General features: G+C 42.5%; 1 protein-coding gene across 1 annotated transcript in view; it reads right to left on the bottom strand.

Moving 5' to 3' along the window:
* The window catches only part of PTPN14 (protein tyrosine phosphatase non-receptor type 14), a 169,401-nt gene that overhangs the window by 82,681 nt on the left and 63,257 nt on the right, over nt 1-23,463 (bottom strand). The window contains exons 2-3 of the mRNA XM_019635452.1: nt 21,162-21,489; nt 9,860-10,029 (exon numbers count right to left, since the gene is read on the bottom strand). Coding sequence (XP_019490997.1) covers nt 9,860-10,029; nt 21,162-21,335 — 344 coding nt within the window. The 5' untranslated portion in view covers nt 21,336-21,489. The remainder of the gene's footprint in view (nt 1-9,859; nt 10,030-21,161; nt 21,490-23,463) is intronic.

Here is a 23,463-nt window from a genome sequence, read left to right as displayed (position 1 = left end):
TACTTTCTCAAATTGACTCTGTCTGTTTAAGATTCGGATGATGGTTTTTTTTTTTTTTTTTTGGCCTATGGGACATTTGGTACATTTCTGATGGATGGAACCTGTTATGGGTAATCAGAGATGACGCAGGTATGAAAAGCAATAAAGGGAGGAAATCTGAAAAACTGGAGCCACATCTCCACAACATAAAGTACAGGGACATGTCATCCAGCGTGCTGGAGTGATTTTACATAGAAACGAAGTTTTCAAACGAGGACTGAAGGGAAATGATACTGTCACATCCAGGTGGACCACCTCCAGTCTCTTGTAGGTGGCTGAAGTGTTAAGACAGCTGGATGCTGAGTGGCATGAATCTAACTGGGCCAGTGAAGGGAGATGGGTTGATCCAGTACTGAGAAGCACTCGAAGTTACATGAAAATGCAAGTATCAGCGGTCACGACCTAAATGCCTACAGGGCCAGGCAGTCACAAGAAGGAGTGAATGCTGCTGACTAGTGCTGTGGCGAGTCGGGAGCTGGAGCCAACTAGATAGTATATGCTTATCTGTAGAGCATCCAAATTCAGTTCTTTAAAAACCAGTCCAGGTGAAACAAAACCCACCTGTAGACCAGAATCAGCCCTCATGGGACCAGTTTATAATCTCTGACCTTACAGGTCCTTCAGCCTCTAGATTTCTTTGCTGACTCTTCAATAGAAACTAAACTCCTTGTGACTCTGGTAAAACTAAGGGTGGGGGTAGAGGGGTATGTATTTCTCTGGGAAAGTAAGATAAAAGATTCAATTTATTTAACAGATGAAACCTCCACTTGTGAGTAATAAAACTTCTGTTAGAAAGAAAACAATCCTTTTTAATAATGATTAATAAGAATAATAATAGCACCCGCTTCATAGGGTCCTAGTGAGGACTGAAAATCGCATCAGATGCATCGTGCAGCGCCTCACACATAAATGCTAGCTGCTACCACTATTATTATTAAATTACATCAGGTGATGGCCTGTAAACTACGTTCTTCCAGAGAACCTCACAGAATTATACTATCCTCAAGCTGGGGAGGTTTAGGTCATGTATTGGGTCAGGTAACAGCTACACCATAAAGCACAAAACAAGGATTCTGTGCTTTCTAGATGCTGCTGTTGCTCAGACAGTGGGCCAATTGAATGAGTGAATGTGGCACTTCTGTCACTTCACTCCTCCGTCCCCACCCACTCGACCCCAACTCAAGGCCCCAGCACTAAGATTCCAGGAATAACGTAGAGCAGAGAATTCTAGAACACCCACTCCCTGTGCCTCCTTCTCTCCCCAAGATTAAAAAAAAAAATAAAAATCCATTATTGAAATTAATATCCCTTTCCCAATCCCACCCATTATAATGATACCCTTACAAATCCTAAAAATCCTTTATAAGGAAGTAGATGTCTTTAAAAAATTCATAGAGCATAGCTGGCATGCTTTGACATGACAAAATACCTCTTCCCATAGCTTCTGATTGTTTTCCCCCCTCTCTACCCCTTGGCTGAAGGTAAACACTGCTGTGTGGGATCATCATGTTGTGAAAAAACAGGATAATCTAATATTTCAATCCATACTCTACTACATATTTTTATCATTTCATGGGTCACATGTCAACTCTTTCTGCTTTCTGTTATGTAATACTGATAACCATTTGGAATCAATGAATGAGCGAATGAACAAATGAATGAATGCATCTTTGAAAACCAAGGAATTCGCAAGGATAAAGTTAATATCCTTGTTGAAAGCAATTATTTCCAAACGGCTCAACAGAAATGCATGATTTTTGTCTGCTTTTAAGAAGTTCAGAATAGATCACCAAATACTACTAAACACACTCTAACCATATGATTAAACATGAGATCACTGTAACACTTTAAAGGCAAATGGTTTTTTTTTGAAGTCTACCTCCTCACCTGGTTTTTGTAAACGTTGCTTTACTAACCGTTAAAACACACAGAAGCATATCTTTGCTTTACAAAGGGTGAAAATCAAATGTCAGATGCATTAAAGAGTGCTGACATTCCATGAAAGCTCCTTTTGAAACATAAATGATGCTTCTGATGTATTTCCTTTTGAAATTCTGATTTTTTTCCCCACTTCATTTATGGAGCACCTACAATGAATAATAATATGAAGTGATTTTACTAAGGAATAGTGGTTTGTTTTACTATTTGTTTTCCCTCCCCTAAAAGGAAGGAATAGTAAAGAAACACCCAGATTCTGCTTGGAGGTTAACTTCATTCCATTTGTCTATACTTGATTGTTCTGGTGGCTGTGGGCTGCCTGCATAGCTAACCACCTCTCTGCATATCTTGCAAATGAGACATCTTTTTTTTTCCCAACAGGCAAAAACAAGAAGCAACTCCAAGCATTTGTAAGACTTGCCCACGGTAGGCACTCGTGTACTCTTAATAAGAAAAGTATAAACTTTGTGGAGTCCTCTTCTTCACAGTAAAACATGAGGAGATCCTAGTTGAGGGCTGAGAAAAGCTAACCAATCAGCTTCCCTTAAGGAAACTGAACTGATTTTATAACAAACAGGTGCCCAGTCTCTGGAGGATTTTCCAGTGAGTCATGGCCAGGAGCAGACATGGTTATCAGGGCCACGTTTCTGTTTTCGTATTTGCATAGATAGTGAAGATTTTATTTTTCTTCCACTCAAAGTTTTTTATTTATTTATATTTTTTTTTAATTTTTTTTTTTTTAGCTGAGCCATCCTGCCGCCTTTTGGCAGCTTAGCGGCAGCTCAGCTCAGGCCGGGAATCGAACTGCTGCTGCTCAGAGCTCAAACCCTTAAGCGAGCTCTTAACCAACTGAGCCACTGGGCCGGCCCTTATTATTATTTTGTATTTACTTTTTCTCTTTGATCACACCCATAAGAGCAGGCTCAGATCAACCCAGCTAAGAGCAACTCACAAGGTACCAATGAAACAAGCAGGGTGAATTGAGCAGAGGTGGACTGGCTCCGTAATGCATAGTCTAGTGACAAATGAAAATGTAAGGCCTGTTGTTCAAACATTATTACAGCTCCACGAGAAGAGCAGCAGAGCATTAAGCCAAGCGCAGAGCCCTTCTGAGCACCAGGCCCTGTGCAACTAACTGTGCAGGTCACAGGTCGCAGGCCCGAGGCTGGTCCTGGAAGACACCTGTCAGGCTCTCTGAGTTTCACCAACACAGTGACAGAAACTGCTCTGGGAAGCAAATAGAGTCAGCAAGGTAAGCTTTACGGGCAAACTCAAATAAATTGCCAATAAATCAAACACACGGATATGAAATAAAAGCTGCTAAGAGATAGAGCTCTTTGGTGGAGCAGGGAGAAGTGCTGAGGTCGATCCTTCTCACAGTCCTACTGACTAGCAAAACATCGAACATGGACGAGGTGCTTTTTAATAAAGGTCGAAATGAAAAGCACAGAGAATGGCCGCTACCATTTTCACCAACTAATCTTTCGGGAAAGCAACGCTTCTTGCCTTCAAGATTGCTCTGATGGTTATGGACAGCCATTTTCCTTTGTTATCTCATCGTACATTATATGACCCATACAGAAGAATGTTTGAGATTAAATCCTAGCATCAACAATGTCTTCAAATATCTGAACTATCTGGCAGCAACAACCCCATTCTTAGTCATCAACAGACAGGAAACAAGTTCCCATTCACCAGCTGGAGCTGGCCAGGAGGAGGGCCCGCCCGTGCTCAGCAAATTCTGTTATCCACAGGGAATTCATGCTGACTCTTAAGTCAGGCTTGAAGGGAGTCCCTATTTCCCAGCCCACAGGTACGCTTTAAACAGCCATTAAAATGACATTTCAAAGTAACAGAAGAACTCTTAAGAACCGGAGGAACAAAATAAAGGGTGTTGTAAAAGGAAATGGAAACATTACCATAATTTGAGCTTTTAAGCGAGGCACTTTAAACCCTGGTTGGATCACAACATATTTACAATAGCAGTCAAGGCAGATTGCAAGGGTGTGAATGGCGACAGCATCAGTATTTACAAGAAAGGAAAAGTGAAGAAAGCTTTTGTAAGGTCATTGGAACTACATCCTGAAACCTAGTTTAAAAAAAAAAAAATCAAAACACCGTTTTGGCCTTTATGGGGATGTACAACTTCACCTAATCTGGTTTTGTCATTAATATGCCACTGGACCAGAAAAGGGGCTCCTATCATAGTCTAAAAATGTAATAACCTAACTCCCTTGTCACTTACCATCACACACACAAAATGCACTCACCATCTTTATGGGATCTAAACCGTGCCGTTTTCAATGTGGAATGACACCTTACCGCTGAGTTCTTCCCAGACAGGAACTATATTTAACATTGAAGAAAGTCCCCGTACAAGCCATACAAGAGATTCAGTACTTTTTCAATCCTTCTGGGAATGACTACCAGGCAGTGTAACCTACCAGACTAGAATAGAACCTCAGAGTCCAGTACTTCAGAGATGTTGGGAGATGTACAGAAAATACCGAGGCAGCACCCACTAGATGGAGGAAGCCTGAACAGCCCCACAGGCCACGAGTTCCCGCCAGATGCATGACAGATTTAAGGCTGTCCTTGGTTTGTGTGCTGTCCTTGGAGTGACCGTGCTGGCTACAGCGATGGTTCCACTGCTCTGCTTCTATACAGAGCTCACCGCTAGGAGGGCAGCCAGCCCCACCTGAACAAAACAGGCTACAAACATGTCCTGGAAAAGAAGGAAAGTTTATTTGACCTCATTGGGACAATTTAGAAAGCTCCTCTTGCACTAGGCAAACATCCAATCCCACAGTGAGTAATGTAAAGTTTTAGTATAAGAAAAACGTCCCAGAATTAAACTTTTTTTTTCAAACCACGCATTGCAGTCTGCAACTTAAATGTTTGAAGCCTAAATTCACTCCTCAAAAATTACTTTTTTGTTTAAAAGTTTTCTCTTTAGGACTGAAAAAAACTCAAGAGGGACTTCCTCACTGGAGAAAGGCTTGGAAAAACCCCAGACCTAAAACTAAACGCAGCGATCTTGGCCAACGGCTTTCTGGCTTCCCCTTGCTATTATTAAGTATCCTTCTGTTTGACTAAGAATCTCTCCACCTCTTCACAGGCCATCTTTTTTTTTTCTCTCTGTGTCCAGAAAAAACGGAAAACCATGTGTTTATAATGAGCCTGTTGCTATGCAAATCCATAAAACATATTACAAAAATCTTTCCTTTGAGTCAGGAGGAAAACAGAAAGGGGGAAGATGAACTGCTCGCGAGAGAGTCCCCTCACTGAACAGAAAAGCTGGCCAAAAGGAAGATGAGGGGAAAAAAAGCAAAATGGGAAAAAATTATGGTGGCCCCATCCCTTGAGTCATTTTAACCAAAAGGGGAAAACTGAAGATTTTGAAAGCCCCACAGTAATGTGTCTTATTCTCTTCTTAATCTTTTTTAATTCCGATGGTTTCATGATTCATCCTCCATCTGTCTGCTAGTGTGTCCTTTTCACAAGTTTTTTCGCACTTCCGTAAGATTGTCAAGAGGTTTTTATTTTTCCCCTTTAATGTGTACTGCTGTGTGTGCTCTCTCCTTTTGATATCTTTTGCCTTCTCATTCAATTATCACCTACCTAACGCTAGGGCTGAATTGTCCCTTTTTTCTCCAAATCAATCATAGCATCTTGGCTGATTTCCCTCACTTACAACCAGATTTGTTCTTCAAAAGTCATGGCCGGGAGAGGAGATGAGACACAGAATGTCAAAATTCATGTCAAAACAACAGAGTGTCTCAATTTCCAAATTTAAAAAACCTGGACTTGATCATTTTAATAAAGTCCATCGCCTTCTTAAACAGTTTGCGACCAGCATCATTCTCAAATTTTTGTTGTGTTGTTCCGTTCACTCTATTAACATGCACGTTTTCAAGGATGGGGCTGTTTGGGAACGAGAAATGAAATACATGCCTTTTAAATGTATCTTCCTTTTGCCCCAAGTGTCTTAATATATATGGGTTCACACACACCCCACAAACAAACAAAAAAACCCAGAGTATTAATTCTAAACACGCTGTCTTTATTCAAGAGAGAAGAAATGGCTAGTCCTGACTAATGCTATGGAACTTGTTTTACTCTCAAATAGAAGGAGCCAAACCATTGCAAACATGTGTTAGGTAAAAACAAGTTTGGTTGGCTGCAGACAAAGGCTTATTTCTTAAGCACAGATGGCTGAATGGTTGCCTCCTCCAACGGGTTGCCCACAATGAAAGGCAGATTTCTACTTCTAATCTATGCAAATATCTGACTCTGAGGGCATCACACAGACTCACTGTTTTGTGTCAGACAGGGCAGATCCCAGGTGCTCTCAGGTGCCAAAGCCCATCTCCCACCTGAGATGCCCAGTAAGGAAACTCCGATAACAGCGGATGGCTGCAGAGTTAGTCACCAACCCTCTTCCTCCTGCGAAACATTCCTCTGGAATCCTGCCCCCTCACCACTGCCTCTCCTCGGCTGCTCTGCCTGGGAGACAGTTTCAGTATTCAGATGGGACCCCAGATGCTTTTCTAAAACCTCCCAAGAAAGCTCAGACTTCCCACCCCCTAAAAAAAAGCTCCTAATGCCTCTGAGTAGCATGAGTCACCTTGAATTCAGCTCATCAATCCATCTCTAACATCAAACCCCAGAAACCCTGAGCATTTAGAAATGTTAGTGGGGGTGGCCGGTTAGTAGTTCAGTTGGTTAGAGCGTGGTGCTGATAACACCAAGGTTGCCGGTTCGATCCCCGCATGGGCCACTGTGAGCTACGCCCTCCCTCAAAGAGTCAACTATGCCATTATAGCATGAAAGCAATGTGCAACCAATGACCATGGCTGTTCCCCAATAAAAAATATAAAAAAAAAATGTTATGCTGTCCACATCAAGTCTCCTTTCTACTCTAGCCTATGTAGGTCTCACTGAATTACACCTGAGTCATTGTTGGTGGCCCTCCACCTTCCCAAAGGTCTGTCATTCCCTTTCTCTTTCCTTTCTCCCTCTATACATTTTCCTTTCTTTACTGACAATACTCCTCTCTTATTTCTCCATCTCCCCAGGTTAAGTCTTTGACATGCTCTCACACCCCTTGGCAGATTCCAGTTTTCCTTTGGGGCAACAAACATTCCCACAATGCTGAAAAAACACACACGCACACCTAGCTCCTAATTTTAAACATTCTTTGCCACGAAGAGAAGGTTATACCTGAAATCTACATAGTTTAGCTCTAATGTTTAAGTCTAAAAATGTCCTTCAAAGTTTTAAGTTATTTCCTTTGTTAGTTTTTCTGATGAAATGACAGTAACGGTTTGCTGAAAAATCCCGTGTTGGAAAATGCTTCTTTCTGTCCCTCCTTACCCAGCTTCATCTTATATGAGCCGAGCTCACTGAGCAAAAAAAATACTCAAGGAAAATGAAAGAAATGCTTCCTAATCTCCAGCCTCGATAACCACCACCACCAAAAACTCTCTCTACCTCAAATTTTGAGATGTCAACACTCTTTGCTTTGTTTCAGCTTCTGACTACAAATATTGACAGTCAAATAATGCATCATTTGTTTTACTTACCTGGAAGATCTAAAACTGTAGAGCACTTTAGAGGTTAACTCATTTATGGATTCCCAAGTCTGGATAAACATCAGAACCACCAGAGGAATAGTATTGATTTTAAACAATACATCCTCCTGATCCCAGCCTTAATCACTCCAGCTCAGACTTCTGGGACCGCCAGAATGTATAAGAATGCTCCAGGTAATTAGGACATACAGTGTTTCCCCGAAAATAAGACCGGGTCTTATGTTAATTTTTGCTCCAAAAGATGCATTTTATTAATTTATTCATATACAAAAGTCTACATTTATTCAAATACAGTCATGTCTGTCTGGCGATCTTAACGGGGGTTTATTTGGGGGTAGGGTTTATATTACGAGCACCCTGAAAATCATGTTAGGGCTTATTTTCCCGTTAGGTCTTATTTTTGGGAAAACACAGTAGCAGGTCCTGTCTGTGTGAGAAGCATTGCTCTATTCCAGCACCTTTCCCAATAATGGCCGTCTCCTCCACAGGACACCACACGGACTAGCCACTGTGTGTACGGCACTTCCAGACACCGGGGTTCTCGCTCTTTTACATGTCTGCTTGTTCCACTTTTATATAGATTTAATTATTAGAAGCTGTGTTCTATGCTGAGCCAAATCACCAAAGTCTTTCGGCTCCTTGAGCTTCATCCATTATCGGCCCTAATTTTGTGTTCCAGAGCCACACAGAGTTCCTTCCCTGCAAGACTCTTCAAATACCCTTAGGCAGCTACTGCACCCTTGCAAGACTTCATTTTTCTAAGCTTAAACGGCCTTATTTCTTTAACCTCAGAAAGCGCAATCTCTGGGTCCCTCGCCATTTCAACGGCTCTTCCTCAAACACAGACCTTACAGAACAAGTCTGTCTCGAGTGACGACACTTCCTTTTTTTCTCACAGATGGAACTTTTTCCAGTGTGCATTAATTTATAGTCTGTGTTTCATCCTTATTATGTATTGCCTTGCACCTAATGAACGGTCCGAGAGCCATGGGTCAGCAAGCACTGATTAACCTAATGCTGTGTTCCCATCACTATAAAGTACTCAAGGAGGAATCAAAAGCCAGTGGAAACGGTCGTACTTTGAGGTGTAAATAATTTCTTGTACAGAAACGACTAACCTCATTGAAATCACTTGAAAACAATGCACAACAGTAGACAACCGAAAGCTTCAAATGAATGATACCTGACAGTAAACATGTTTTCTGGGTCAGACTGTCAGCGACCTCATGGCCTGTGTTTACAGAAACACCACCAATTTAACAACAGTTTCGATTTAAAAAAAAAAAAAAAAGGTGACGGAAACTACGATTTCAAAATGTATATAAAAATTTCAAGTGCATTCTTATCTCAGAAATTTAAACTCTAAGAAACTACATACGCGATTATCAAGTAGAACGCCGTTCCTCTGTCTCACGATGCCACTGGCATTGCTTCCCACGCACTCTGAGCGCCATGATCCAGGTGAAAGGCGAAAATCAGAGGGTTTGCACGATTCCCTTTATTACTGAAAATAACCATTTGAGGTGGAGACACCCGGCCTGCATGTTTTAATGGAAAACTCTTACCAATACATGAACTGTACTAACACCAACAAAAATGCACTTGTTTTATTCATAGAATCTCAGACTGTCAGAAATTTAGGAACTTATCCAAATCCCTCTGTTCACAGATAAGGGAGAAATATTTCAAAGATGGTGGGTGATTTTCTCCAAGGTAAAGCAGCCCACGCACAGGAGGGTGGGACCGATCCCTGGGGCTCCTCCTACTGTTGGCTTCCTGTCTCCTCTTAGTCAACCTAAGACAATCAAAACTCTTGTCCTCTCAACGTTTTCCTCAACTCTACTCTCATCTTCAGTTACCTTCTCAATCCTCAAATCCAAAGTCTGATGGTATGTTTTGTGTGGGGCCATTCTGAATGAAGGAGTGGACTAAAGAGTAAACAGGTGGCTAGTTTTTCATGAAATCCTAACATATTTTACCCACAGTCTCCAACGAATACTTTTATGTAGCTAGACACGAAATTCTACCTAACTCAGGATCATTGCTACCTTACTAGCATTATAGAGAATCACTGGGGTTAGCTACATGGATTCAAACAAAAACTCTAAAGCTGCAAAGCAACTAGGCAATGATCCCCATCTACCTCACCTTCTCCCCACTTCTCTCTCTCTCTCTCTCTCCCCCCCCCCCCACGTCCCCCCCCCATTATCAACTGGCCCATCTACTTCATCTGAATCCTCACAGTTCATCCACACCCTTAGATGGAACACAGGGAAAAATGCACCTACCTTGTGGCCTCTTGCTGAAGCCATGACACATTTGGCACATAGAACATGACCCCGAAGAAAAGCAGAGGCTCATTAGCGAATTTGTCCAGATGTTTCTTCAGAGGCTTCTCCAGCTCCACCCATCGTGCTTGCTGGCTCTTGCTCAGAAACCAAAGGCCAAAGTAGTGCGTCTGGATAAAAGGGCAAAACAGCATCAGTTCATGCGTATGACGACCATCACCGGACCATACAGGACACGAGGCTCCAGTGCCTCATGTCACCTTTGGTTCCCCAGCCTACACACAAGGGTCCAGCTTTTACTTTCTAACTTGGGGACAGATGACAAGGAGGCCACATGCACAATACAATTATCTACACCGAGTATGCGGAGGCACTATTCATACCCATTGCTGCCGTTTGTGCATGTGGGTGCGGTGCTGATGCCCCTACGTTAGATTAGGGGTGGTGCAGGGTGCAAACAGTGCTGACTTGTTCCTTAAGATCTCAAGGCTGACTGTCCTGTGGCTTCTGAATGCCTCGTCACCTCAGGTGGAGCACGCTGACAAAAGCAAATACGGTTCCTGCACCTGCTACAAAGTAACTGATTACTCAACTCCTCAGGCAAAACCTGCCAACCGAAAGCTTCCACAGTGGAGAATTACTTTCATCCAGTACCAGATTTTAACTGAAAATGGATTCATTCTTTTTGAGCTTTAATGGAGTCCTAACAAAAACAAACAAACAAACAAAAAACCACCTCCACTATTTCATTATACACGAACTGCAGCAAACCTCTCCCCATATCAAGCTTTCGGAATGGAAGGGTCCCCTTTGCAGCTGCCACAGGGAGCCCATGGGGGCTGCTCTGGAAGATTAGGGTGGGATTTGACAGATGAAAGTGAGATTTTCACCCTTAGACTTAAAGCCTCTACCAGTTTAGTTTGGGGCAACGTGCTAACTGATTAAAACAGGTACTTTTATGCATCCAATCCTGTCTTTATATTAATTAATGCTCAGATTTCAGGATTAGCACAACAATCGCCAAAAAATAGATCACTGCTTTTGAAGCATTCTTTTATAGTTCAATTACAGCCTAGAACGCTTTGCAGCACACCTGGAAATCTGCCTTCAAAAGAATGTTTTCATTATAATGTTTAATTTCTAAAGGCATTCTTGTGCAGATGTTCCCACCCCAGCTGGCTGCCCCCTCCACGGTATATACCACAGACCAACCCTGCCACAGCCCTACCAGAATCTGCAATCAAGCTTTGACTCTTGACTTGACTAGAAAAGCAGGCATGTCCTTGCCTCCGTAAGCTATGATCCCCAACACTCTAAGGATATTTTTAAATGATCCTTTCCGATGGGAACACTGATCTGACCAGCTTTTCTCCATGATGTTCCAAAGGGCAAGTTCACATCAAGAGTCCATGCATTTCTCGAGCAACAAAAAGCCAAGGTTCCATTTCTATCAACTGAGACAAAGTTGCCTGAGTGAATTCTGACCCTATTGTTCCGTTCCAAGCTCCAGTGAAGCCATTAGTTGTTCCAATGTGACTGATGATGTAGAGGAAATGAAACGTGGCTGAGCGGAAAGAAAACAGGCTTTGAAGTCAAGTTCCTCTCCCAGCTTTTACACTCACTCAGTAACTGTGTCCGAGTTACTGAGCCTCCCAGAGCCTCCGAGCTTTCTCATCTGTAAAATGGGGATAAGGATTACAACCATCACCCACAGACGCTAGGGGTGTAAACGAAGTGATGCCTGCCAACCGAATGTGGGGGGAGACACATCTTAAGTAACTAATTTCATGAATGGTGCCTTCTGTCGCTGCTGCTATCATCATCATCATCATCATCATCAAATGAAACCAGGCCAAGCCTCAAGAATCGTTTTCATCAGCACTACTGGCATCCCTATAAACCACAGAATTAGAAAACAGAGGTCATCTGGAAATAAATGCGAAAAAGCAGGCAAAAGTAGAAGATGGAAGACCTATAAAATATCCCATAAAAATCTAAAAGGTATAAGGAAAAAAACCCTAGGGAAACAGTGCCCCCCTAAGATTTTCTTTAGAGTCTCATTATAGGCGTTAATGGGACACTGGACCATCCCCTCTTGTGCTGTCCTAGGGGATCTATGACACAGGCTTAGGCTAATCTTAAAATGAGGTAATTGAATAAACTGTCTGGAAGCGAAGTTCAGCATTCTACTGAGTTCCTTTCTGGCGCCCTGGAAGGGTATTTCACCGTATTTTGGGTGGCTGGCAGTGAGTTTGCATATAATAAATAAGGTAATAGATGTAAATAGTAATGTGCTATGCTATGGGATAATTATTTTCATTGGGAAAGAGCTCTTTTATAAGCATGGGTGGAGAAAGGGAGGACAAACTTGGCAGCTACTTAACAGGCCAACCATGATTTATTATCTTGCACTAAATGTGGTCTTGACATTTGGGGGGCATATCATTTTATGGTCCAGACTTCATTCAAATTATACCAGTCATTCATTCAAATTAGGAACTATCAAATTATAAAAGGTCCACAGTAACTCTGTAAATATTCTACGGTTGATTTTTCAAAAGAAGATTAAAAAAAATTTATTTTTACTGCTCCTATGCTTTGAAAGCTAGTATTTTACATTTCTTTTTCTCTTTCCCACCCACCAAATCATTAAACCAGACCTGATCTTCCAAAAAAAAAAAAACCAAATAAACAAAAAACACACATACATGTGCATACATTGAAAAGGAGGATGATAAGATACAACAGAAATCATGATATGGTAATAATCGTAAGACATAATAGTACAGAGCTCTAAATAACAAGGAAAATCACTTCTAATGCAAAAAATTTAACTCATGGGGCGGTCGGTTAGGTCAGTTGGTTAGAGCATGGTGCCCATAACACCAAGGTTGCACGTTCGATCCCTACGTGGGCCACTGAGTTGCACCCTCCACAACTAGATTGAAACAACTACTTGACTTGGAGCTGATGGGTCCTCGAAAAACACAGTGTTCCCAAATAAAAATTTTTTTAAAAATTAAAAAAGTAAACCAACAAACAAAATTCATGGCATACGATTTTTTTGTTGTCGCAATACAGCCTTTTCCATAAGACACAGGATATTTCAGGGAGACTCACCATGTATTTAGCCAATGAAATAATTTCAGAACTACTCAAAAAACAGGGTTTCCAGAGCAGGGTAGAATAGGAGGAGACAGGCAACCTGCAGGACACCGTTTACCTACTTTTGGTCAGAACAACCTAATTTGAGAGGCGCTGAATTCAGTTATCAAGTGAGAAGGAAAGTCCATTTACGAGATGCCCATCCCCACACTGTTCTGTGAAGCTATGCCCAAAGTAACCTCCTCCATTCCCGCCACTAGCTATATCCCTACTCTGGAGTGTTCAGTAGAGGAGAAAGACTGTCTCAAGGTTCTTCCCCTGCTCTAGTCAAGTTTAGACTGCAGCCCACATTTATTGTGCCACGTGTGTACAGGGCGTCACAGGAAGTGAAATCAGAACCTAACAACTCACTGAAAGTACACTGTGCACCAGCCGACTTCCTGTGTATTAGCCAAGGGCCCATCAATCCCATCAGGCCCGGCTGGGACCACACCGGGCCTGTTCATAACAGATTTGCCAGTTTAAACTCCAGCTGAATGCCGGAAGTTGAGCTTCACTCCCAAACATTGCCACATGGTGGAGGAGAATGTGGTAGGCGATTCCAAACGGAAATCATGTCCTCCACGACCAAAAGGATCCACTGTATTGACCGGGTAAATGACAGGGACGCCTGTTTGGTTTATCTCTGAGGCACCCAACATAAGCCAGGTCCATCTCATCCTCATGAAACCTCTGGGTAAGCTATGAATCCCATTTTATGTCTCAAGTTTTCTTTAGCAAACAGCTCTGGTGCCATGAATTCTGCAGTAAGTTCACTGCAATTGTGAGAAAACAAGACAGGAGAACCCTGGTTCCCTGGGAGAGAAACCACATCTCTGAATCAACTACTAAAAATGCACCAGCACCACCAAGAAAAAAAAAAAGCCACACTAAATAGTCATTTTCATATGAGTAGTTTCCTGGTTTACTTGGTTTGGAGTTTTGCATTTTAACCCAGGAAGCATAAGAGTATGCACACACTAAAAAATATGCTAGTTTCTTGTGGCAGAATGGTGTGTGAGCACTTTAGTGTCCTAGCAAGAGCCCTCTTCCAGCATCATGAAAAGATGATTGTAAATAACAGCCTTTAAAAACAGTTTGGGTGGTTTTTTATTCATTTGTTCATTTGTTTATAGAGAGATGCTTTATCCCCTACATTGGCTATTAATAGGAGAAAAAAATGTTTGAGGGTTTTGTTTTTCCAGTTTTGTGACCGAGGGCACAGCTGTAATGCTAACCATTTGTAAGGGTTACAGACACAGTCTTGGCAATTACTAGATTAAACCCACGATCTTATCGCAAGCATTTTGTGGAGTTAATCATCCAGAAGCAAAAGTTTAAAATTTCTGGCATTAATTTGTAATAGCTTGCCTGTAGTACCCAGTATTTCAGTTGTAAATTAAGAAACAGAGAGTTGGGGACGGCTGGTTAACTCAGTTAGTCAGAGCGCAGTGCTCAGAACACCAACGTTGCCGGTTCGATCCCCACATGGGCCACTGAGATGCGCCCTCCACAACTAGATTGAAACAACTACTCGACTTGGGAGCTGATGGGTCCTGGAAAAACACACTATTCCCCAAAGAAACAGAGAGTAAGTATGCCTCCACATAAAATATGCAGGAATTACATAAAGCACTAAAACTTCCACTGAGGCATGGAAAATACTTCAAAAGATGACGATAGGCAGACTCTGAAACAGCGCCTCATGCAATTACATTCCAATGGCTTTGGAAAATAAACCACTGTGCATCAGTTGGATAACTATAAAAAACAACTTGTATGCAATCAACCTCTGCTTTGGGTAGGTCTGGGTTTTCTGGAACTGACTCGTCTATAATTAACAACGGCACCATCTTCACTTTCCTAGCCAATCTCTTCATGAAAGTACAGGAAAAGAAATTGCAGAGTAACATAGGCCTGAGAAGCAAATCTCATAGTCAAGAAAAATCACACTTCTGAGGTTGCACAACTCACTCAGAATACACAGAAGGAAGAAGACCTCTATGTCTAGAAAACAGACATTGGTGCCAATTTACCTTACAGAACTGACATGAAGTTTTCACATTATTATCCTTACAAAGACAACAGGCAGTACAAATTCAAAACAAAAATCTCCCCAAGCAGACTACTCCAATCGATTCTTCATCAGCATTGATTAGTTTAGTCCTCTGCACATACAAACATATGTGGATGTCGCTAAGCAGGCTATAAAATACAGCGTCATTTCATCAAGTACTCCCATCATCACACGTAAATTACCAATTCCCAAAATATTAGCACAAAATCAAACCATAGAATATCCTTAATGTCAGTTAGCTTTTCTCTTATGATAGGGAATACATGTTAAGATTCCCTATCTTTATAAACTCTAGCCATTAGGAAAAGAGCAAAATGTAGGGCATCTCTACCACAGCTCATAACTTTGGACAAATCAGCCTTTAGTAAAGACAAAAATATAAATTTGCAAAAGAAAAGGGGGATAAATTGGAGCATAATCATCCACCCTATGAAACGATTATGGATTTTTTTAAGGCGCCTTTAAAAACCGGGGTTCTTCGTCTTTCTTGCCTCAGGAGCGGCCCAGGAGTCACCGAATTCACCAATCCCAAGAATGCTGGACTTCCTAACGCAGCAACAGTTCTCTATCTTGAATAGACTTTAGCCCTGAAGAGTATCTCAAGTACCTTTGTTAAATTATTTATTCCCTCCTCCATTTATTATTTTTTAATTAAAAGGAGAGCCAAGGTCATCCCTAAAGGGAATAACTCATATTTTACATTTTGTTGGAATTCTTTGTTACTTATTACTACTAGCATGTCTTCCTTGCCCTTCTTAGAATGGCACTGTTTAGTAGAAATATAATGGGAGCCACATATTTAATTTTAAATTTTCAAGTAGCTACGTTGAAAAAGTACAAAGACATGGAATTCATTTTAATAAATGTTATTTAAAATGATATATCCAAAATACGATGCCTCCAATATGTAACTAACAAAAAAATGATTGAGACATTTTAACTTTTTTCATACTAGGTCTTCAGAATCGGCTGAGTAGTTGACACTGCACATCTCAATTCAAAGTAGCCACATTCAAGTACTCGGTATACCATATGGACAGAACAATCTCAATAATAAATGCTCAATTAATTGAAAGATTTTGGCCCAATGTAAGACAACAGCGACTAATAATCAAAGCCTAAAAATAGAACAAGCCGACTTATAAAAGAAGAAGAGCCCAGTCCCGGGAAGTGCTGTATGTAGCAGTCTGGATAACCTGTGTGATGTCCTGTAGAGGAGGCCGTCATACTGAGTGCTTCCTACATGCCAGGCACCATGATACTGGGATAACTTTCAAAAATGAACTCATTTAATCGCCGCAACCCCTCATGGAGGTTGCTATTATTACCATCTCCATTTACAGATGAGAAAACTGAGAGGCACAGGGTAGGTAAGTAACTATCCAAGATGACATAGCTCGTAAGTGGCAGAGCCAGGATTCAACCTCAGGCAGTTTGATCCAAGCTCACATCCCTTGCCACTAAACTCTGCTACTTCTGCACGTATTTATTTTTAAAATATGAGAATCATTCATAAAGCAGTATTGTTATAACTATTTCTCTCTAATCTGGGTCAGGGATTTTCACGCAGTGATTTTCAATTGTGGGGGTCAGAAGGACCCAAGAAAATGGCACTCGAGCCAGAAAGCCATCCCCTTTGCAAACAGAACAGCTCCATTTTACACATTAAAGTTCCACCTAAGATTTCAATTGGGGAAAAGGTAAAGGGTGAAATCCATTGATCCAAATATGTTGTAACTATATTCCCAAAATTCTAATTTGCTGAGCCTTCTGTCTCTCTTAAAACTCTTCCTTAATAGAGGTCCCGACCACAAATTCATACTTAATTTTTTTCAGAGCTTACAACAATTAAACAGATTTTTTTTTTCCCCCTAAGGAGTTCATTTTCTGTCCTCTCGCCAGGATAACCGTTATGTCTACCTAACTAGCATCTCTGATCCTCCTGCCCCCAGCCCTTTTCTACCATTGGGTTCTTTTCCTAAAACGTAAGGTGATCATGTCACACTCCGCCTTGAAATCCTTGGATGGCTTTCCATCTCAAAGCAGTGTTTTTTTATTCCCCAAACCATTCCAAGAGTATTTAGTAGACGATTAAAATAATTGTGAAACACTTGAGTTCAACACTTTTTTTTTTTTTAATCTATAGAGCTTACGAGAGTGTTTGCCAAAGCATTGACCACAGCCCCGTTTCTGCCACTACACATCCCTGGGAATTAGAACATTGGAGTCAGCCTGCCTGGGTTTCAGCCAGCCCAGGGGTGGCAGGCAGGTCACCCTGTACTGCAGTCCCACGTCCATAAAATGAGAAGGGTGAGAGGAGCCATCTTACAGACTTGTTATGAGAATGAAAAGTGTTGATAGAGGGAAGGTGCTCAGCACAATAGGCAGTACCTCAGAAGGTGGCGGTTATTTTAATTATTTTTGTGACACACCTTAGAAACAATGTCCTGCAGGATCTAGTTAAAACTTCCTAGCCAGAGACAAAGCAGACTCACGCCAGCCCTTCCACACTCCTGCCTTCCTCGCCATGACCCCTCCAGACACACACATCAGTGCAAACCGACCTCTGCCCTTCCCTGAAAACTCCATGTGCTTTCCTGTTTCTGTACCTCTGGCACGGGCTGTTCCCTTTGCTGTGCTGCTTGTTTGTCCTAGTCTCTAAACTCGAGGGTTTCTGGGAGCAGGAGCCCTATTATATTCAGCTTCCCGGAGCTTGACTGTATTTGCTGACTGTGTAAACCAGGCCTGGGCCCTCTAGATGCCATTGGAAATGGCATCACATCAATGCATTCCAAACCAGGTGTAACCCTCAAAGTTTACCACATGGATACATGTCATATACATTTGTCAAAACCCCAGGCTGTACCACACCAAGGGTGAACCCTAATGTAAACTATGGACTTTGGGTGATAATGACATGTTAATGCGGGTTCATCGATTGTAACAAATGTTCCCCTCTGGTGCAGGATGTGGATAGTGGGGGCGGGTACGGGAGTGGGTGGGGGTTTCCATTCCATTTTGTTGCTTTAAAAATCAAATTATTTTTAAATCATCTCATAAAGTGAAGTGGCAAAATACAAGTTGTAATTAATGTAGATCAAAGATTCAGTAAAAATTAATTTTCCTTTCCTAATATAAAGCTATTATAAAGTTTAGGATACACCGAAACTACAGAACACTTGTCACGGCAAAGCCCAATATCCACCATAATCTGGTTTCCAAGCCTTCCGAAAGACTCAACATTCTGTTATATTTTAGGTGGATTGCCACTTTCTCCTCCAAAGTACCATCATTTGGAAAATGACCCCAATCCAAAGCCAAGTGTGTAGAGCGGACCCCGTGTTCAACCCCTCCCACTTCTGCTACTGGGCGGAGAACGCATTCCCCCTTCAGGCGTGGAGGCACAAAAGAGCAAAGTATTAGCTTGCTCTATCTGACCCTTTAGTTCAGAAGTAGCTACGGGATTGCTGCACAAAAGACCATGCCTTCAATGTCATCTGTCACAGAACAAAAGCGTACGATTAAAAAGGAAAGTGATTTGCCCTCATGTGGATGCACCCGTTTGGGGCACGTCAAAATAAAGCCAGCACTAAACACAAACCACACCTTGGCATTAGGAGATCAGTCACACTGCAACACACGCCTGACAGCTGAAGCTGGACTTCACTGCTTTATCCTACCTGACAACTCTGTTGTGGGATAATCTAGGGTTGACCTTTGCCCTCTCACTGCCAGAAACAATAGTCTGCTGAGAGTAATTATTACCATTCACATCTCCAGACACGCCTCACCGTGCACCTTACACTGTATGTAGCTCTAACTGGCGATTTGCAGAGGTGGCGTCTCAGCCCCCAAATATCCAGTTCTCCATGCCCAGGATGGCCTTGCGAATCCTTCAAGTCCCTGTTCACAGAGTGAATGCTCTGTTCATCCTTCTCTGGGGTTTCCTCTTCCCTGCCAGGGCTGTGATGTTCAGTGGGGCAGGCCGTGCACTGCACAACTCCAAGGAGAGCCACTGCTACCCGTGCATTGCATCTCAGCGTGGATCACATTCGACTTAACTGTTAATTTAAATGCTGGATTCCCCTACTCGTCTGTGCATATTTTAAAAACAAAACTGTACTTATTTTATCTTCATTTCATCAAGTCCCAAGATTTTCTTTAATAAAAAAGACTCTCAAACTGGAACAATGACATATTGTTAGAGACAGCACTTTGCGTTTTCCATATTGTATCTGTTTTAATATTTACAACAGCCCCATAAGGTAAGTAAGGTGAGTCCCATTATTCCCATGTTACAGGTGTGCAAACTGATGTCCAGGAATGCAGTCACTTCCAACGTTACCTAATTAATAAGTGACAGAACTATAATTTGAACCCAAATCCAAGACGCCAAAGCCTGCCCTTGTAACTGCCCATGTAACCACATGCTACATTGCCTCCCAATGCATGTGACGAATACTTAAATCAGGGCCAGCCGAGTGGCTCAGTTGGTTAAGAGCTCGCTCAAGAGTGCGAGATCTGAGCAACAGCAGTTCGATGCCCGGCCCGAGCTGAGCTGCTGCTAAGCTGCCAACAGGTGGCAGGATGGCTCAGCTTAAAAAAAAAAAATACTTCAATCACTCGAATGTGAGTTACTGGTGATTCTCAAAAGTAAAACTACTTGAGAGCCATGTATTTTTAAATGATCTATAGCTAAAATTTTTACAAGAATTTAGACCAGCCTCCTGCCCAACCAATCTATAGTATGAAGGTTTTCCCTTTATGCCCATGCCCATACCTGTGTTTAGATATGCATGTTCAAATGGGCTACTAATAAGCAAAAAAGAGCCAGCTATCAACCAGCAAGGTCGGAACTCTTCGCATGTTTATTGTATGGTGTCGGCTACCGAGCTATACATGTCTGTTGGGCAGGACAGTCTCCTATGCAGGAAAATAAACTTCAAAGGAAGACCTGATCACTGCAGCCAAAGCATAAACATGAAACCAGCACAAGACAGAAGAGTTCAGGGAGAACAGTCCCCCCGAGGAGAAGGATCAGCCTGTGAAGACATTAAGGGGAGAGGAAGACCTTCCCTCAACCAAATTCCTTTGTGCACATGGAAAGAAAGTGGATGGTGAGGGATGAGGAGAAACATCGAACACCGTCACTTCCAACAGGCACCACCATCCCCCTTCTCCAGTACCCTGGAGGAACTGGGTAATGATGTCACAGCGCCTCGGCCAACCACCGAGCTTTTCCTTGTCTTCAGGAAGGCTTGAATCTCAGGGGCCCACAGTCACTTCAGCATTGGCAACCATTCAGCCTTAGGCACTAGCCTATATGCCACATGGCTCTCGAGACGCAAATGCTCGTAGGGATTACTCACCAAGCCTCTTCTCTGGAATGTCTCTAAGGCTGAAGAAAGCAGGGCTTGCCTGTTAGAAGGGACATACTGTGCTGAGTAAGAGTCTCCTAAAAAGTGATAATGTGTCTATCTTAATGGTCAACCGCAGGTTTGCTCAAAGCCCAGGGAAGTCTCACAGATGGTACAAAGAAAACAAGGGTCATGAGGAACCTGAAAAGGAACAAAACCCCCATTCTGCAAGCTCCCACAAAAAGCCTCACTGGCCACACTCACTTGAAAGGCTTTTTCTCTTTGTCTTCCCTTTGAAGAGAAAAATACAGACACTAACAAGCAAAAAATAAAAGCAGCTGCATCTACCCCCCATGTGGGAGTTCTCTCTTTGGTCTGCAGCCGGAATACCAAACACCAGCTACCCACTCAACTGTTTTAACGACAGAAATTGACTTTGGTGAGGAGTCTCTCATTTAAATGATCTCCTCCAAACCTCCTCCCGGCAAAAACGAAAACGGAGGCTGCCACTCCGTGTAAGCTCTAGGTGGTGTTCTAGCTTCCCATAATATCAAAGCAGGTCTCCTGAGCCACTGGAGATTGTAAGAACAAGCCCATGCTAAGAATAACAGGATTCTTCTAAATGCAAGGCCGAGGCTGAAGGGATGGCAGGTGCAAGAGACAGGTGTCCAGTGCCTTGGGTGAGGTATCCTTCATACAGCCACCACACACACACTCTTCTTACCTCCCGCAGCTCCAGCCTCTGAGCCACGGCCTCCAGGCACTCCTGCCCAGTGCTCTCCACAGACAGCGTGCACTCGATGACATTGCTGTCCAGCAGGCGGATCCGGGTCACAAAGCAGTTCTTGCTCAGGACATTGTAGCGCCGTGTCCGGCGGAGTTTCAGGCCGAAAGGCATGGCTCTGTGGCCCTTGGACGCCGCCCTCAGGTGCTGGCGCCCACGCCCCTGAGATGGCCTTAGCAGTTTCGGGACTGGGCGATGGCACTACCAGCCGTGCTCCTCCAGTCACAGAAAAAGGTGGCCATGCCCAGTGTGGGACTCTGCAGAAGTGCTGCAAACAAACAGAAAAGAAGCAGCAAGGTCAGGAACTGGAAGGGAAGCCGGAGGTGGGAAGGCCCGTTTTCCACACACAGGCGCCACCCCCTCCCCCCAACAGATGAGCACGCAGAACCGTAAGACATTTGGGAGAGCCCATGTATTTCATCTGATCTTACAAGGGTGATATGATAACATCTACTTGACAGCTGAAGAAACAGAGATTCTGAGAGATTAAAAGAACTCATCTGAGGACGCAGACTACATGGCCTAGAATTCAAACCAATGTCTGCACAACTTCAATTCACATGCTTTTTTCACTGCTCAAGAAAGCAACAGGAGTGGAATTTGAATAGCGTTTTTTTAACTTCTGAATATGTATATTATCTCATTTCAACCTCATTAACAACCCTATGGTGTAGATTGTATCCCTGCTTTACAGAGGAAAAAAGCGAGGTTCAATGGTTTAAATGACTCCCTAATCCTAAAGTTAAAATTGTATCTTGTTCCTCCTCTCTCTTTGTAACACTGCCTCTTTACTTTTATTACCATTATTTGCCTTTATTTTGATTTTAACATTTTACTTAATTACTTTTTTATTTTATTTTATTTTTAGCTGAGCCATCGTGCCACCTGTTGGCAGCTCAGCTCGGGCCGGGCATTGAACCGCTGTTGCTCAGAGCTCACACTCTTGAGCGAGCTCTTAACCAACTGAGCCACTCGGCCGGTCCTTATTTTATTACCTATTTTCTTGTTTAGTTTATTTGCTTAGAGTGGATGGTAGAAGACGGAGGAAAATACACATTTAATATAGTCGGCAACTTTCTACTTTTTAAAAACATTTTTAAATGTATGAATTCTTTAATGCACTTAATATTACCACTTCCTTTTTTTAACCAAATATTTAGACAGTTAGATGTGGGGAACCACCCTACCATCATTTTGTTCTGTTATAAAATGCTTGATGCAAAAGCCCTGTCACCAAATTACAGATAATTTAACTTACTAATAACGAGACTTACTGACACCCTGATGTCCCACCAAATGCCAGAGATGACATTATTGCCATGGAGAACACAACAATAAAATAACAACCACAAAAGTGCCATTACCATTCCACCCCTGAGCCAGCAATGTTCTCACCAGGAAGCTCCTGTCTTCCAAAGAAGGCAGAAATGCCCAGACAGCCTCTCTGTTCAACTTTCCATCTCCATCAAGCTCGGAGGGCCATCGCTTGCCCATATGACTGCTGTTAACAGCCAGTTGTCACACCCTTTATCTACTGAATTACCTCTGAGCACCCCCCACCCCACCCCCACCCTGACTTGGCTGCATGAATATGAAAAACTACTTGCAGGAAATTCAAATTAATAAATAAAATGGCTTCCCTACTGAGCAACCATTCCGTGTCAGCATGCCATGCCTCACACACAGGTTGTCAGGGCACAACCCTACAACACAGCAAAACACACTCCCCACACTCCCTCGGCCAGTCTTTGGTGCCTGCCTTCGGCACATTCCTCAGCATGACAGATATGTTTTATAATGGCTTAAAATACACATGCTAGTAGAGACATTGGCTTGGTAAAATATATTAACATTTCTAAATCACTTTATGTTGGCAGAGGATCATGTTTACCTCCAAGGTAGGCCGACCTGATGATCTCCTGATATCTCCTGAAAGGAATATGGAGGGACCCACCCAAAAAAAAAAAAAAAAGAAAAAAAGGGAGCCAGAATTCAAATACAGAGCCCTTAAGAGTTTACTCCGCACGCATTCCCTCAACTTGTTGAAACACAGGGCCCAAAACATCAAGATTCAATTCCTATATTAGCCAGGGCGCCTCAAACAGAGAAAAATATTTGCTCTGTGGGGACAAGCCACATTTCCAATCCTGGGCCAGGCACTTTACATTTGGGTGTGTCTCCTCTTAAACACCTATGAAGGAATGTAGCTGGCTTGGTACACATTTATCCAAGCCACTATTGA

This window comes from Hipposideros armiger, unplaced genomic scaffold, assembly GCF_001890085.2.
Source record: "Hipposideros armiger isolate ML-2016 unplaced genomic scaffold, ASM189008v1 scaffold_22, whole genome shotgun sequence".
Classification (NCBI taxonomy): Eukaryota; Metazoa; Chordata; class Mammalia; order Chiroptera; family Hipposideridae; genus Hipposideros; species Hipposideros armiger.
The sequence above is the reverse complement of the archived record's forward strand: the minus strand, read 5'-3'. Positions and strand labels throughout refer to the sequence as shown.